At 43.5% G+C, this 17,492-nt stretch overlaps 1 protein-coding gene across 1 annotated transcript in view; it reads left to right on the forward strand.

Annotated features, from left to right (window-relative positions):
- Positions 1 to 13,753: 13,753 nt before the first annotated feature.
- The window catches only part of carhsp1 (calcium regulated heat stable protein 1), a 91,954-nt gene continuing 88,215 nt past the window's right edge, over positions 13,754 to 17,492 (forward strand). The window contains exon 1 of the mRNA XM_041205928.1: positions 13,754 to 13,933. Coding sequence (XP_041061862.1) covers positions 13,769 to 13,933 — 165 coding nt within the window. The 5' untranslated portion in view covers positions 13,754 to 13,768. The remainder of the gene's footprint in view (positions 13,934 to 17,492) is intronic.

The raw sequence follows: 17,492 nt of genomic DNA on the forward strand, positions 1-17,492 counted from the left end.
GCAAAGTCTGCATGGTTTCATCAAGGGGAGGTCATGCCTGACAAATCTGTTAGAATTCTTTGAGGAGGTAACGAGCAGGTTAGACAAAGGAGAGCCAATGGATGTTATATACTTGACTTCCAGAAGGCCTTTGACAAGGTGCCGCAGAGGAGCCTGCTCAGTAAGATAAGAGCCCATGGTGTTAGAGGCAAGGTACTAGCATGGATAGAAGATTGGCCGTCTGGCAGGAGGCAGAGAGTGGGGATAAGGGTCTCCTTCTCAGGATGGCGGCCGGTGACTAGTGGAGTTCTGCAGGGTCAGTGTTGGGACCACAACTTTTCACTTTATACATTAATGATCTAGATGAAGGAACAGAGAGCATCCTGGCTAAGTTTGCAGATGATACAAAGATAGGTGGAGGGACAGGTAGTATTGTGGAGGCGAGGCTGCAGAAGGATTTGGACAGGTTAGGAGAATGGGCAAAGAAGTGGCAGATGGAATACAACATGGAAATGTGAGGTCATGCACTTTGGTAGGAAGAATAGAGGCATAGACTATTTTCTTAATGGGGAAAGAATTCAGAAATCTGGAGTGCAAGGGGACTTGGGAGTCCTAGTCCAGGATTCTCTTAAGGTTATAAAAACAGAATTACCTGGAAAAACTCAGCAGGTCTGGCAGCATCGGCGGAGAAGAAAAGAGTTGACGTTTCGAGTCCTCATGACCCTTCGACAGAACTTGAGTTCGAGTCCAAGAAAGAGTTGAAATATAAGCTCATGCCTGACAAATCTGTTAGAATTCTTTGAGGAGGTAACGAGCAGGTTAGACAAAGGAGAGCCAATGGATGTTATATAATTGACTTCCAGAAGGCCTTTGACAAGGTGCCGCAGAGGAGCCTGCTCAGTAAGATAAGAGCCCATGGTGTTAGAGGCAAGGTACTAGCATGGATAGAAGATTTGCCGTCTGGCAGGAGGCAGAGAATGGGCTTATATTTCAACTCTCTCTTGGACTCGAACTCAAGTTCTGTCAAAGGGTCATGAGGACTCGAAACGTCAACTCTTTTCTTCTCCGCCGATGCTGCCAGACCTGCTGAGTTTTTCCAGGTAATTCTGTTTTTGTTTTGGATTTCCAGCATCCGCAGTTTTTTTGGTTTTTTTTTTGTTTGTTTTTTTTTTCTCTTAAGGTTAACTTGCAGGTTGAGTCGGTAGTTAAGAAGGCAAATGCAAAGTTGGCATTTATTTTGAGAGGACTAGAATATAAAAGCAGGGATGTGCTGCTGAGGCTTTATAAGGCTCTGGTCAGACCACATTTAGAATATTGTGAGCAATTTTGGGCCCTGTATCTCAGGAAGGATGTGCTGGCCCTGGAGAGGCTCCAGAGGAGATTCACGAGAACGATCCCAGGAATGAAAGGCTTAACATATGAGGAACGTTTGAGGGCTCTGTGTCTATACTCAATATAGTTTAGAAGGGAGAGGGGGCATCTGATTGAAACTTACAGAATACTGAAAGGCCTGGATAGAGTGGACGTGGGGAAGATGTTTACATTAGTAGGAGAGACTAGGACCCGAGAGCACAGACTCAGAATAAAGGGAAGACCTTTTAGAACAGAGATGAGGAGAAACTTCTTTAGCCAGAGAGTGGTGAATCTATGGAATTCATTGCCACAAAAGGCTGTGGAGGCCAGGTCATTGAGTGTATTTAAGACTGAGATAGATAGGTTCTTGATTGGTAAGGGGATCAAAGGTTACGGGGAGAAGGCGGGAGGATGGGGTTGAGAAACTTATCAGCCATGATTGAATGGCAGAGTAGACTTGATGGGCCGAATGGCCTAATTTCTGCTCCTATGTCTTATGGTCTTATGGTCTTGGGGATCCATTCCTCTGCTACAAGGACACCTGCAAGCAAGGAATGAAGATGGCTTACATTGACAACTGGTTGACGGTCTCTGTCCTCTCGAGATTGACTGTTTGGAAAGGCATTGCAAGAGTTGAACACACACAAAAAGATCAGCTGGCCCAGAGAAAACAGAGGCCAGTGAATCATGCACCTTCTTGGCCCACTGTCTTCCTCAGCAGCAAATGCAGCAGAGACTTTTATGCCAGAGTGGGACTCCTGAGCCACACCAGGCAATGCTTAACACGGACTTGACCACCATGATGAAAACCTTATGAGACCGAAGGTTACCATAGGAAAGAGGGATTTAGCCAGCACCAAGTTCAGCAGATAATTCCACCACAAGAGATTCACTGACTCAACACTTCTGTAGGTAATGATGTGTCTCACAGGAGGAAGAAGATTGACTCAGCTACATCGCTTAAGGACAAGATCATATAAAAGCTCTGCAACATCACTAATTATGCAACATAGACCTTGAACTATTTGATAGACTGACTAAATAATGTTGATGTTAAATAGGGGTTAGCTCTAAAATTACTTAACCAGTTGTAATAATCTCAGATTCTGCTACTATAATTAATATTTAGCATCATTTGATGGTGATTTACAGTGGTACACTGAATTGCTTGTGTAACCCTGTAACCTATTATGTTAACTAACACTGTTCATTTACTCATCATTGACAATCAACCTGCTAGGTGAACCTGACTACATCTACTCATATCTATTAATTGCTTGTGCACTCTGTTTAACTTTAAGTTATGATTTTGTAGTTAATAAATAATGCATAATTTTTGTTTGATTTCTTCCAGGATGGTTAGGCAAGAAAGGCTTAATTGAATCCTTCAGTAGCTTGTGGGTATCTTAATTGAGGTTTTGGAAAACAAGTAGGAAATTTAGCCCTTCAAGACTGCTCATTCACTCAATGAGATCATGGCTGACTGTTCAATCACTCAATGAGATCATGGCTGATCTGCAAACTAACTTCCTATGGTTAACAAAGTCTTGCAATCTTGGTTTTAAAATGAACAATTGATCTAGCATCAGTTGCTCTTTGTGAAAAAGACCTCCAAACTTCTTACACAGTTTAGAAAAGTTTTCTAATTCCACTCCTGAAAGGTCTGGCTCTATGATGGAAAATTATTGAAGTGGGAATTTGGCACAGTGGAGAAGGAGGTGCTAAGTCAACCAGGCAATAGATGCAAGGGATAAATTAAAAGTAGCAGCACAGGAAGGGACAATAAGACAGAGTTTTGAGCACCAGATGTTAACTGAACACGTACATCTATGGCAATTATCATTAATTCAGAATTTTAATAAGTGATAGAGAGATTGAGAGGGTAGTCAGACAGCTGAGGGATGGGGAGCAGATGGAAAGATGAATGGCTAACTAAGAGGAAAAAGCATGAAAAAAACAATTAGAAAAGGAGCACCCAGAGCGACTAGTGAAAATAAGGACTCTGGATGTGGTCATCAAAAAAATATCAAAGGTAGCAGCAAATTATGTAGGCCATGTTAAGGGGAGTTTAACACAGCAGTAGTAAAAGAAGATTCAATGGTTAAGACGAGCTGATACAATCTCCTGCAATCCAACTGATATTCACATGTATCGTTGAAAAAAGGCATTTTGTCGAAGCTTGGGGAGAATAGGAAATAATCCCATCAGTACCAACTTTCATTTATATAGCGTCTTTAATGAAGTAAATTCTCTCAAGGTGCTTTGCAGGAGTGTAATCAAACAAAATTTGACAGTGAGCTACCTATGTAATGAAACATTCAGACAGATGACCAAAAATGTGGGTTAAAGAGGTAGGTTTTAAGGTGAGTCTTAAAGCAGGAGAGAAAAACAGAGGGGTTTAGGGAATTCCATAATACATATCAGATTGATAGAAACGTTTGGGTAAGAGGCAGAGTGGCAATACTGGCACAAAGGAGAATTCATGCTGTAAACAGAAGTGATGTGGACAAGGAAGGGATACAGACAGAATCAACATTGGTATGGCTCAGAGAAAATATGGCTTCTTCCATTTGTAGTGATGTATTATAGGCTTCCAATTTGTGGGAAGGGAATGGATGGGGAGTTCAAGAATGCTCTGGCTGAGCACAGGCCATATTAAAGTGAACGTTGGCTGTGTGTATCATGTTTATTGTACTGTGTGGTACATTCCCAATTGCTGTATGGCTACCCAGCCGGGCAATAAAAGGAACATTGCTGCCCACCATATCATGAGCTTTCTGATCCAACTAGAAAGGGACAAATTCAGTACTAAAATCTAAACACTAGATTGATTTAATGCATCTTTTAGAAAAACAAATGAGATAGCTGAGGCGGACTAGAAGAAGTTGCTATACAGGTTCCTAAAGTGGGATGATTTTGAAAATTTGATTTCAGTGGTACATTATAAAAGAAAGGAGACCACTGGGAGTTTTAAGAAGCCATGGGTAAATAAAAAAATTAGAAATGAATGAAGAGGAAGTTCTGTAAGAGTTTAACAATCATGAAATCCTGACACAATATGTTTAGGATCATGAGGAAGAAAATTGCTGAAGCTCAGTTTCTGACAAAATGCCATCCACCTGAAATGTTAACTCTCTTTCTCCTCTCACAAATGTTGCCTGACCTGATGAGTTTTTCAAACATTTTCTGTTTTATTTCAAATTTGCAACATCTGTACCAATTTGCTTCTGCAGATAGAAGCAGTTGCTGGGTCCAGAGCACACTTACTCTCTAGCAGTGCCTTGAAACAAGGGGAATGTTTGCTACAACACCTGTGGCAAGAGCTCCTACATGGAGTCTTTTAATGTGGGGAGGCTTCTGTGCTGTAGCTACTATATGGTTCTGGTTGACCAGGAAACTCTCCTGCTTGTCATAGGTGTATTACAAAGATTTACAGATTGATAATCAACCTGATGGTCATGGAAGGTGTGTTCTCATAACATGGCCAAACAAGTCCTGGGGTGGGACTTGAACCCAGAATGCCTAGAGGTCGTAGGTACAAGATTAAATATAAGAAGTTTAGAACAAGAGGAAGAGAAACCTCTTTTACACAGAGTGTTAGGATGTGAATTTCACTTCCAGAGTTAGTGGTTGCAGCAGAAACTCTATTAACATTTAAAATTAGGTAGGATTAAGTAAAAGAGAATGATAGGGACATAGGAACGTGAATGTGATTAGGACTATTTCCTCAAATGGAGGGTAAACAGCAACTCAGACTGATTGGGCCAAGTGGCCTGTTTTCATGTTGTAAATTCTGTGTATCTGAAATTGGTAACAGCTACTTTTGAAAGTGGTGGGATCAGGAGAAGTCATGTTTCCCCTGCCTACCATTTGGAGGTCAGCCAACATAGTTTTAAAGGCCTTTCTCCATTTTTCTCCCAGGCACCTTTGTCACTCGTCTTGCGCCTCCAGGTTCCTGTTGAGGCCATTTGTTTAGGTATGTCGGTATTTCCCAGCTGTTGGCTCACTACCCTTCTTGCCAAGTCTTAAACTTGACGCCCCTGGCCTGTCAGCCAAAATTAGCTCCACCACTGTTTTTGCTCTGATCTTAAATGCAGGCGAAAGAAAAAAAAATCATGCTATTCCTCCAGGAATGGGATGTTTATGCCGTAGGTTTGGTGGCCAAATAGAGTTAAATATTCTCACAATCTATCCTTGTTGTTTGTCCTATTTGTCCTTTGGTATCAAAGAAGACTGGCAAAATATCATCTAGTTGACTGGTGAGACTTTTTTTGTTCAGAATGGATATCCACAGATTGAACAATGGATCCCGGATACACCAGATTGGAAACCATGATTTATTTTAATTGAGACTTCCTCAGTTGGCATTTATATTCAGCATCGGCAATGTATCTTATTTGTTATTCTACATTTATGACACATGTAATCCATAAAATAGACATCCAGAAATAGGAACAACTTGGTCAAGTAAAAAAGCAACTTTTAGACGGGATTCTGACTTAGAGGCGTTCAGTCATAATCCCACAGATGGTAGCTTCGCACCATTGGCCTCATAATGACAGATGCCTTCATTAAAGGCTTTTGTCATGCTTTTTTACTTGAGCAAGTTATTCCTATTTCTGGATGTCTAGTTTACAGATTACATGTGTTATAAATGTAGAACAAAAAATAAGATACTCTAATATGAAGTATTGGAAGACTCAATCACAGAGTGAACATCATGCCAAGGAAAGACCAAAGTATTATCAGTTTCTTTATTATACCTTTGGGAATTGGTGTGTTTTCCAGGAGAATAATCTCCATCTCAAAAGGGAAGAAGTGGAAAGTTAGACACTTACAGGTAATGAAATAGGCACATAGTGTTTTCATGTTTGGACTCAAGGTTCGAATCCAACAAAATATACATTTCTTCTCTGATCTCGCTATGAGTCTTAAATAATAAGAACAGTCTCAACCCAATTTCCAGTCAGCATAGGCCCAAAGCACAAAGTTTTACATAATAGCTCTGGGCAAAGTAATAAATTCACTGAATATTTTATAGCTGTAGCTCTAGGGTAAGTAGGGTGGCAGTTAAAAAGTTGGATAGAGCCAAAATATGCAGGAAAAAACTGAAATAAATGGTTGAACTTCCAGGAAGACATGGAAGTTTTACATTTCATTGTGTAGCTTTCTAATTTTAATTACGACTAAAAGCTAATGAAACACCCCTGTACATTAACACTAGGGGACAGTGTAAGATAATTTTTCACAGCTTGCTGCTCTGTTCAGTTTGGTCTAAAATTTCCGGGAAACCTCTGCATCTTAAGAACGGATTGCACTATTTTATCCGAGGAAATTTGTGTGTAACTGATTATTGCAGGGCTTACAACAGAACATTGACATGCACCAATTTCCCAATCTTTTGTGCCTTTCTTAAGTTACACCTGGCAAAATGCCATTTAATTCCACATCCCCATGTAAAAGATGAGAGAAGGCAAGTTTCCTGAATTTATGCTGGTTCTGAATGAGCATAAGTTTACAGCCATAGGCCCAGATCGTCCAGTCCCTGAATGGTCGCACCCCGGACATACCCTGGAAGATGCGCTGGAGGACCCCTGGGAAGTCACCATGCACTGCCTACACAGGAATTGCCTGGAAATTTTCAACTTCCAATGGGCGATTCCCCTGTGTCTGGAACCCTCTGAAACTCTGAATTAAAGCTGGAGACTTTGGATAGTTCTGACTCATTTATCAGAAGAATTATCCATGAAAAGTTAGAAGGGTTACAACCATTTCTAATACCTGGGTAACTATACCACTGCCCCCCTTTCTCCCCAGTGGAGCCCCTGACTACCCACCCCCCCACCCCCTAAAGACTGCCCACTCTTGACCCCTGACCACCCTCCCGACCCCATGACTACCTCATCCACCACCCAACTACACCCCTGACCACCCGACTCCCCCGACTCTACACCGCCCCCGAACTCCCGAATAATCCCCCCGCTCACCAACCACCCTGCTACCCACTGACTACCCCCTCGACTAACCCCCAGCCCCAACTAACCTCCCACCCTGACGATCCTCCTCACACCCCAACTACCCTCTTGAGCCCCCCTCACAATTACACCCCCACCACTGACTACACCCCCCACCCCAACTATCCCTTCCACCCTGACAATTCCCGCGGGGGCATTGGCTTGATTTCTCCCAATGCTCCTACTACTTTGCAAACAGGACGTCCCACTCTTCTCAGGGACCCAGTTTGGAAGTCTGGGCGAGAAATGTGGAGCTCCAGTGTAAGGGAAGTAAATAGGAGTGGAATGGCAATCCGATGATGATTGCCACTTCTTGGGAGTTTCAATCCATAATTTCATACAGAGCAAGCCAGGAAGTCTCTATTTTCGATGTTTCATCATGATTTTTCAGAAACATATAATTTCTTATTGAGACTTGTACTATCCTTTCTTTACATTATAACGCATTTTTATTACATCAGAATCTATTACATTAGAAAGACTAAATCTATAATTATCTTAATCTCAATTTGAGTAAATGATGGTTCCATGGTATTAAACCTTAATTTTTATAACATCATTAAGGTGGCATATGTTCCATATTTTTCTTAATTCCTGATGGTTTATGCTGATTACCACTTGTGTAATGCAAGTTCTCACATTTGAACAAATGCTAATGAGATTCTCAGGAACTTTCAATGTAAATTGCTGTGAACAAGATTGACATGGAGCTTGGTGTAAATTTTAGTGTAAACTGGAAATTATTGTCCATATCTTAAATAGACATGGGGAGAATTTCCTTCCCGTTGGGCGGGTGGGCCAGTCGGGAGCGGGCGAATGCAGAGCCGATTGCCGCTGCCGATTGGCTGCGTGCCGCCATTTTACGTAGGCGGACCAATTAAGACCTGTCCAGCGTGACACGCACCCAGGAGTGCTGAGTGCTACCTGTGCTGGCGGGGGGAGAAGGGAGAGTCAGGGCCTGCGCTCTGTAAGGCACGGAGCTGCCTCAGGGAGATTAATTTCATTATGAAGAATTGAAAAAATAATTTTAAAAATTATTCAGACATGTTCCCTCGTGTGATAGTGTCACATGAGCTGGGACATGTCAATGAATTTTGATAAAAATTTTTATTGAATTAATAAATCCTTCATGAAACATCATCCCATCCATGGATGAGGTTCCATGAAAAATGCGAAGGCCGCCAGGGCTCTTTGCCTGCCCACCAACCTTAAGGTTGGATGGGCAGCCTCAACAACTACTTTATTTAGGTGATTAATGGCCTTAATAGGCCTTTGACAGTTCGGCGGGTGTGCAGTTGACTCCGGTGCATGCTGGCCGAACTGAAGGTCAGAATGACACGCAGTGACGTTGAGACATACGGCCGATGTCACCACGCGTCATTTTACGCACTGACATGCGGGGGCAGGCCTCGCATGTCGAACAGAAGATTCTGCCCATAATTAGAAGAGTTATGATCTAGCATAGAAATGAGATTATAAGATTGGGATAATTGATCTGCTCGTGTAGACGTGAGAAAAATAAGTGTTCCACGCAAACGATTGAAAAGCTGTACCTCTGAAGACACATAAGAAGTTATTTAGAATTTTAAAAGCTGAAAATTAATACAATTAAATATTTATAATCAATTAGAAATCTCCTATGATTCAGTGGTAGTAGTTTTGCCTCTGTATCAGAACATTGTGCAGTTCAAGTCCTGCTCCAGGAACTTGAGCACATTTATCTAGGCTGACACTCCCACTTGGCACTGAGAGAGTGCTATACTGTCAGAAATGTTGTCTTTCACTTAAACCACTTTCACTTAAAGGCCCTGTCTGCCCTCTGAAGTGACCAACTAATGGTCAAATTATGTCCTTAGTGTGTAGAGCAGTATGTCAAGGACAGCTTTCATAAAGAAATAACTTGGTTTTATATAGTGTCTTTTGTGAGCTTAGGACATCCCAAGGTGCAACGTAGCTAATGAAGCATATTCATTGTCATATTGTAAGAATTGCAATGGCCAATTTGCATACAGCAGAGTCCCACAAGCAGCAATGTGGTATGACCATTTGCTCTTGGTGGTGTTGGTTGAGAGATAAATATTGGGCAGTACACCAGGAAGAACTTCTACTTTGCATAGTACAATGAGCTCTTTTACATCCTAAGTGAGAGGACTTGGTTTAATATCTCATCCAAGAGACAGCATCTCTGACAGTGCAGCACTCCTTCAGTACTGCACTGTGGTGCTACCTTAGACATTATGTGTAAGGCTTTGGAGTGGGATATGAACCCACAACTTCATGATTCACAGTTGAGAGTGATACCACTGAGTTACAGCTGCAGAACTCATTATTATATCACACATGTAGTTAATTATTCAGAATGTCATCATTGAAAAGTGAGCAATGACATCACATAATGCCTGTGCACATACTACCCAAATACTATTGCTAAAGGACAACAATGCCCTTTTAATATATAAGACTTTTAAGAAAAGCTGATCTCAAAACTCAACTTTTTAACATCTTTATTTGCTAGCAATGTCTCTGCTGCAATCCTCTGGATTTAGTGAAGAACTGTTGAACAAATGCCATCATCCTTCCTGAAGCCAGCTCCACAAACTCCTGCAAAATCAACTGCAATGGGCTGGTCACTGTGTTTGGATGGCTGGAGATACCTGTAATCCTGGGTGGGTTCGAAACATGATTACAGGTACCTCCGGGACATAAAACGTTTCTCGGACTGCTGTTCCCGTCACATTCTGAAATCCACACTCAGTGCCATGCGCCGCCATATGAACACATTCGACCTCTCCCTCCAGCAGCATCGCCGTACCCTTTTTCAAAGCTGCGCGTGCCCCCAATTTCATTTTATCCTTCGGCTCATCCGACGCCTCAACAAGAAACTTTTTCTTTTTCTATCAAGTGCTAAGGAACGCAAGCTCCAACAACTCATTGACACCAACACCCATCTAGGACCCTCCACCCCTGCCTGTCCCTCCGTCCCCACCCCATCTTCCAATCCCAACCCCAGCCGTGTATTCACTATACCCCCTGACCTTCCCCTCTCCGAAGCTGAACGTTCAGTGCTCAGCAAAGGACTTAGTTTCATACCCTTACGCCCTCACCTCAATGAATTTCGGGCTCGGCATGATGCTGAACTCTTCTTCCGCCGTCTTCGTCTCCGGGCTCACTTCTTTGGGCAGGAGTCCTCTCCCAGTTCAACGGATCCTTTTACCCATCTCCAATGCTCTCCCTCCACCTGGACCCCTCCCTCTGGATTCTTACCTTCTCTTGATCTTTTCATTGAGAACTGTCGGCGCGACATTAGTCGTCTCAATTTCTCTGCTCCTCTCACCCATTCTAACCTGTCTTTCTCTGAACTTACTGCACTCCGTTCTCTCAGGTCCAACCCTGACATTGTCATCAAACCCGCTGACAAGGGTGGTGCTGTTGTTGTCTGGCGCACTGACATCTACCTCGCAGAGGCTGAGCGTCAACTCACAGACACTTCCTCCTACTTCTCCCTGGACCATGACCCCACCACTGAACATCAAGCCATTGTTTCCAGGACTGTCACTGACCTCATCTCCTCTGGGGATCTCCATCCCACAGCTTCCAACCTGATAGTCGCCCAACCTCGGACGGCCCGCTTCTATCTCCTACCCAAAATCCACAAACAGAACTGCCCCGGTAGACCGATCGTCTCAGCTTGCTCCTGCCCCACAGAACTCATTTCCATCTTGACTCCCTTCTCTCTCCCCTTGTCCAGTCCCTTCCCACCTACATCGGTGATTCCTCTGACACCTTACGTCACATCAACAATTTCCAGTTCCCTGGCCCCAACCGCTTCCTCTTCACCATGGACGTCCAATCCCTCTACACCTCCATCCCCCACCAGGATGGTCTGAGGGCCCTTAGCTTCTTCCTCGAACAGAGGCCCGAACAATCCCCATCCACCACTACTCTCCTCCGTCTGGCTGAACTTGTTCTCACACTGAACAATTTCTCCTTCAACTCCTCTCACTTCCTCCAAATAAAAGGTGTGGCTATGGGTACCCGCATGGGCCCCAGCTATGCCTGTCTCTTTATGGGGTATGTGCAACATTCCTTGTTCCAGTCCTACTCCGGCCCCCTTCCACAACTCTTTCTCCGGTACATCGATGATTACTTCGGTGCTGCTTCATGCTCTCGTCTGGACTTGGAAAAATATATTAATTTTGCTTCCAATCTCCACCCCTCCATCATTTTCACGTGGTCCATCTCTGACACTTCCCTTCCCTTCTTTGACCTCTCTGTCTCAATCTCTGGTGATAGACTGTCCACTAATATCCATTACAAACCCACCGACTCCCACAGCTATCTCGACTACAGCTCCTCACACCCCGCTTCCTGTAAAGACTCCATCCCATTCTCTCAGTTCCTTCGCCTCCGTCGCATCTGTTCCGATGATGCTACCTTCAAAAACAGTTCCTCTGACATGTCCTCCTTCTTCCTTAACCGAGGTTTTCCACCCATGGTCGTTGACAGGGCCCTCAACCGTGTTCAGCCCATCTCCCGCGCATCCGCCCTCACGCCTTCTCCTCCCTCCCAGAAACATGATAGGGTCCCCCTTGTCCTCACTTATCACCCCACCAGCCTCCGCATTCAAAGGATCATCCTGCGCCATTTCCGCCAACTCCAGCATGATGCCAGCACCAAACACATCTTCCCTTCACCCCCCCCATCGGCATTCCGTAGGGATCGCTCCCTCCGGGACACCCTGGTCCATTCCTCCATCACCCCCTACTCCTCAACCCCCTCCTATGGCACCACCCCATGCCCATGCAAAAGATGCAACACCTGCCCCTTCACTTCCTCTCTCCTCACCGTCCAAGGACCCAAACAATCCTTTCAAGTGAAGCAGCATTTCACTTGCATTTCCCCCAACTTAGTCTACTGCATTCGTTGCTCCCAATGTGGTCTCCTCTACATTGGAGAGACCAAACGTAAACTGGGCGACCGCTTTGCAGAACACCTGCGGTCTGTCCGCAAGAATGACCCAAACCTCCCTGTCGCTTGCCATTTTAACACTCCACCCTGCTCTCTTGCCCACATGTCTGTCCTTGGCTTGCTGCATTGTTCCAGTGAAGCCCAACGCAAACTGGAGGAACAACACCTCATCTTCCGACTAGGCACTTTACAGCCTTCCAGACTGAATATTGAATTCAACAACTTTAAGTCGTGAGCTCCCTCCCCCATCCCCACCCCCTTTGTTTCCCCCTTCCTTTTTTTTCCCAATAAATTATGTAGATTTTCCTTTTCCCACCTATTTCCATTATTTTTAAATATTTTAAAATCTTTTATGCTCTCCCCACCCCCACTAGAGCTATACCTTGAGTGCCCTACCATCCATTCTTAATTAGCACATTCGTTTAGATAATATCACCAACTTTAACACCTATGTGTTCTTTTGTTCTATTGTTGTTGACATCTTTTGATGATCTGCTTCTATCACTGCTTGTTTGTCCCTACAACCACACCCCCACTCCACCTCTCTCTCTCCGTGCACCCCCCCCCCCCCCCACACACACACCTTAAACCAGCTTATATTTCAACTCTTTCTTGGACTCGAACTCAAGTTCTGTCGAAGGGTCATGAGGACTCGAAACGTCAACTCTTATCTTCTCCGCCGATGCTGCCAGACCTGCTGAGTTTTTCCAGGTAATTCTGTTTTTGTTTTGGATTTCCAGCATCCGCAGTTTTTTTGTTTTTATCTAAACAAATGTAAGTTGTTATCAATTAGGGTTGTTTTCATGTGCTTTGGAAATATTACAGGAAGTAAAAAAACAAACATAAAAATACCTAGAAAAACTCAGGTCTGACAGCATCTGCGGAGAGGGATACAGTTAATGTTTCGTGTCCGAATGACTCTTCAACAGAACTACGGACTCGAAACGTTAACTGTGTTCCTCTCCGCAGAGCATGTCAGACCTGCTGAGTTTTCCCAGGTATTTTTATTTTTGTTTTGGGTTTCCAGCATCCGCAGTTTTTTGCTTTTATCTTACAGGAAGTAAGTTGGATGCTTGCAGGAAACGTACTCAAGATATTTCACACAAAAGCAGCCCATTCATCACCTGGTGCATTTTGTTAGGCACAACAATTTTTTTTTATCTTTAATCCTTAACCTCTCTCTTTCTTTAAAAAAAACAAGCCGCAATTGATTTTACATTTATTCTCTTGTCGGACAGTGTATTATGCAATTTTTTTTAAACTAAATTGCCTTTTAACGGGATTAATTCTAATTTTGTTCTGGATTATTCCCCACGCCCCATTGAACAAGGGGGCAAAACATCTTCGCAAAACGTGGTAGTCCCCTCCAGTATTTTAAACGACTCGTGCAGTTCACGCCTCCAGGGAAATATACATTCGCGGATCAATTCAGCCTAAAGTTTGCCCCTGCAGTTATGTGGACGGATTTAAGGGAACAAAAACTACATGGCACTATTTCCTTTAACGTCAGGTCCATACAGGAACAGCGAAGCGAGTGGGTGTCTGTCTCTCTCTGTGTTTGCGCAGAAGCATCTGGTGGGAGGCTGAGCAGTAACTTGTCCTCACTCAAACTGCTTCAGGTAGGAATTGTCTGAAAATGCTCAATGAATGTGTTCCACCTGCTTCAGCGCACATTAGAGCAGCCAGGGTTTGACAATGCAATGTTGTTCCCCCCTCCCTCTGCTGAATAATTGATCTTGGGGCTGCTTTTGCTGATGTGAAACTTAAACTCTGGTCCTCTTCCGATTTGAAGTCGCGCGGCGCTCGCTCGTTCCCTCAGTAATTGCCGGGGTTGAATTGAGAGGCTTTACTTGTTGTTTATTGGAGTGGCAGGGCTGCTCTGGAAGCTGCTTGTTTTTCCTGAAAGAGAAACCTCTGGTCTTCGCGCCAAACGGGGAAGCCTGGTTGGGATCAGAAAATCTATTAAAATGTTAGAGAAGCTCTTTACCCCCATTTCAGACCCACTTTTTTTTAATATTCGGGTTTTGTTTTTTTTAAAAAAGTCTGAGGTTCAGTCCGCAGTTCCGGAGATTGTGTGTGTGTGTTTTTTGTTCTCTCTCCCTCACTTGGACAGTTAATTCGCCATTCCTGTACAATCGGAATCGAACCGCCTTCGCCCAATTCCCTGGCGAGGGCACACAACACACAAAAAACCCGCGGTGGATCTCTCTAGCAGTTTCCGTGAAATTTATTCTGCACTCTTTCTTGTGTCGAGGTTACTTCATCACGGGCTTCCCTAACGTTAATAACATCCCAGCCCCTAAACCCCCTCCCTCCCTGTCCATGAGCTGACTCCAGTGGAGGTTTGCCCCCTCCCAGGAGAAAATGTCTGGAGCTAAAGGACAGCAGTAATATTGTGCAGAGTATTTTATTTGACTTCCGCAGCATTAAAAACAAAACAGTTCCTCTTTGAGAAACAATCCATTAAAGTGCAGCTCAAGAGCTGGACATTTCGTGGGAGAGGACGTCTGGAGCCTCCTGACTGATATGGTTTTGCTTAACACCAGTTTGAAACCGAAACCAGAACAAGTCCAACCCAACCTGCTGATATGGAGCGTAGAAATTTTGGGACAGAAAGTGCTCAGTTCCCCAGCTGGAGTTATCTAATCTCCCTTTTCTGTGCTGATGTGACAAAACATACATGAAGAGTAATATGAATATACTTATCCACATGTCAAGAGCCATTGCAGATTCACAAATTTCCAGTGGTATTAAGGGGAGGGGAGAGGGGGTCTGCATTTCCAAGAGCAGCACCAGGCATATTTGAAATTGAGGTGCCAATATGGTGAAGCTACAACACAGGACAACATGTATGCTGTATATTGGAGGTAAAAGCCAGAGCGAAGTGACCCCACATTAATGCATCCAGTCATGAGTGGTGGTGGTGGTGGACAGTTAAGCAACTAATAAGGCAAGGCCCTTGCTGCAAAGAAGAGGTGTCCTGAACATCCTCAACGATGACAGAGCTCAGCATGGGAGTGCAAATGGCAAGTCTGTAGGGTTTGCAATGACCTTCACCCAGAAGTGTGAAGTGGAGGATCCTTCTCAGCTTCCTTTTGAAATCACCACCATCATTGTCAATTTTCAGTCAATTTGAGTTGCTGCACGTCATCGAGAAACTAGGTACACTGGTCACAGCAAAGGATATGTATCCTAGCAACGTTTTGGCTGCAGTGCTGAAGAGATGTGCTCCAGAATTGGCTGTACCTCTGTCGAAATGCTTTAGTACAGCTACCAATGACATCTACCTGACAATGTGGAAAATTGGCCAGGTGTCCCCAGTCCAGAAAAAGCAAGACCTGCCTACCCCCAAACATCAGCAAAGCAGAAGGAATAGTGAACAGTGTTATCAAGCTTACTAATATCATGCTCAACCCGAGTTCTGCCAGGACCATTCAGCTTCCAACCTTATCACAATCCCGACCTAAGCATGGACAAAAGACTGAATTGCAGATGTCAGGCGAGAGTGACTGCCCTTGGCTACAATGCAGCATTTGACTTGAGTGTGGCACTAAGGACTCCAGGAATACTGGAGTTAATTGGAATCATGGGGAAAATTCTTAAGTGATTTGGAGTCATATTAAGTGCTCAAAAAGCTGGTTGTAGTTTTGAAGGCCAATAATTTCAAGTCCAGAAGCAGGAGTTCACCAGAACAGAATCCTATGTTCAGCTATCTCCAATTGTTTCATCAATGATCTTCTCTCCATCTTAATGTTAGAAGTAGGGCAGTTTTGTACAGTGTTCAGCTCAATTTACAATTCCTTGCTACAGCAAGACATGGACAATACCAGCCCAACGCTGGTAAGAGGCAAGTAACATTTGTGCCATAAGACCATTTCCAGCAAGACATAATGTAACTACCAGTCATTGGCATTACCATTATTGAAGCCCCAACATCAACGTGCCACATTTTGTTATTGAATAGAAATCCATTGGATCATCCACAAAATTGCCGTGGCTGCTAAAGCAAGTCAGAGTCTGGGTATTCTATGCTGAGTGGCTTACCCCCTGCCTCACCCACCTACAAGGCATAGTCAGGAATGTAATAGAGTATTGTCCACTTACTTGGATAGTGTAGCTGCAACAACCCTCAAGGATATAAAATATAGAGTTTACAGGACGAAAATAGACCATTTGGCCCAGTGGATCCAAAGCAGTCTATTTGAATGTCAACCCATCCACCACTTTAAACAATCACTTCCTTCATTGTTGATGTGGTGTGTACTATCCACAGGATACAGTGCTGTGACTTGTCAAGACCTCATTGACACAGCCTCCTCAAACCTGTGACCTCCACCATCTAGAAGGTCACGTCAGCAAGTGCATGGGAAGACATCCCAGCTTGGACACAAATTACCGTTCCTTCGTGGTCGCAGGGTCAAAATCATGGAACTCGACTGACCAGCACTGTGGGAGCAGCTTTAATACATAAACTGTAGCTGTCTAAAAAGGGAGCTCACAATCACCTTAAGAGCAACTATCAATCGTTGCTATCCCTTGTAAATGCTTTGCTTCTAGGTCAGACAATTGGATTTTTGGTTTTAAATTTTAGAACAGGTGACGAGACTTTCTTAATCTTGCTGCCAAGTTAATTGTTTTCTAGGTTATAGGTGATGATAGACAATGAAGCAGTCTGCCGGTCTGACATGGAAAACATATCAGCAGACCGTGCATTGCCGCATTTCTCATTAGGTGATGTTACTGAGCTTTGTTCGTAGTAGCTGTAGGGAAAATTTTTATATTTATTTTTAGAAATACATTTTTTCATCTCTGCACCATAGTATCTAAAGATGGTTTGAGCATTCTGGTACTTTATAAGTTATTATTTCAGAGATGTCGATAGCATAGTTTGATATATATGTGCATGAATTAGTTTCGCTAGTTACACTCACTAAAATACTTTGCCATTGGCATATCCTTATAGTTTGAGAAGGTAAGTGTTAAAGTGGTCTGTAATTACTGTATAATTTTTTATCAGGCTTTTGTTCATTAGATTTAACACATTTTTGCTCTTTTATGCTTCCCTGGAATAATAAAAATTAATTAAAACTATCTTAAAAACAAATGGTGTTTCTGCAGCTACCAAACTGCTCAATTACATTCAATCCCCTTCCCATCATTAAAACCATAACTCACTCT

The sequence above is a fragment of the Carcharodon carcharias genome, chromosome 15 (genome assembly GCF_017639515.1).
Source record: "Carcharodon carcharias isolate sCarCar2 chromosome 15, sCarCar2.pri, whole genome shotgun sequence".
In the NCBI taxonomy this organism is placed as follows: Eukaryota; Metazoa; Chordata; class Chondrichthyes; order Lamniformes; family Lamnidae; genus Carcharodon; species Carcharodon carcharias.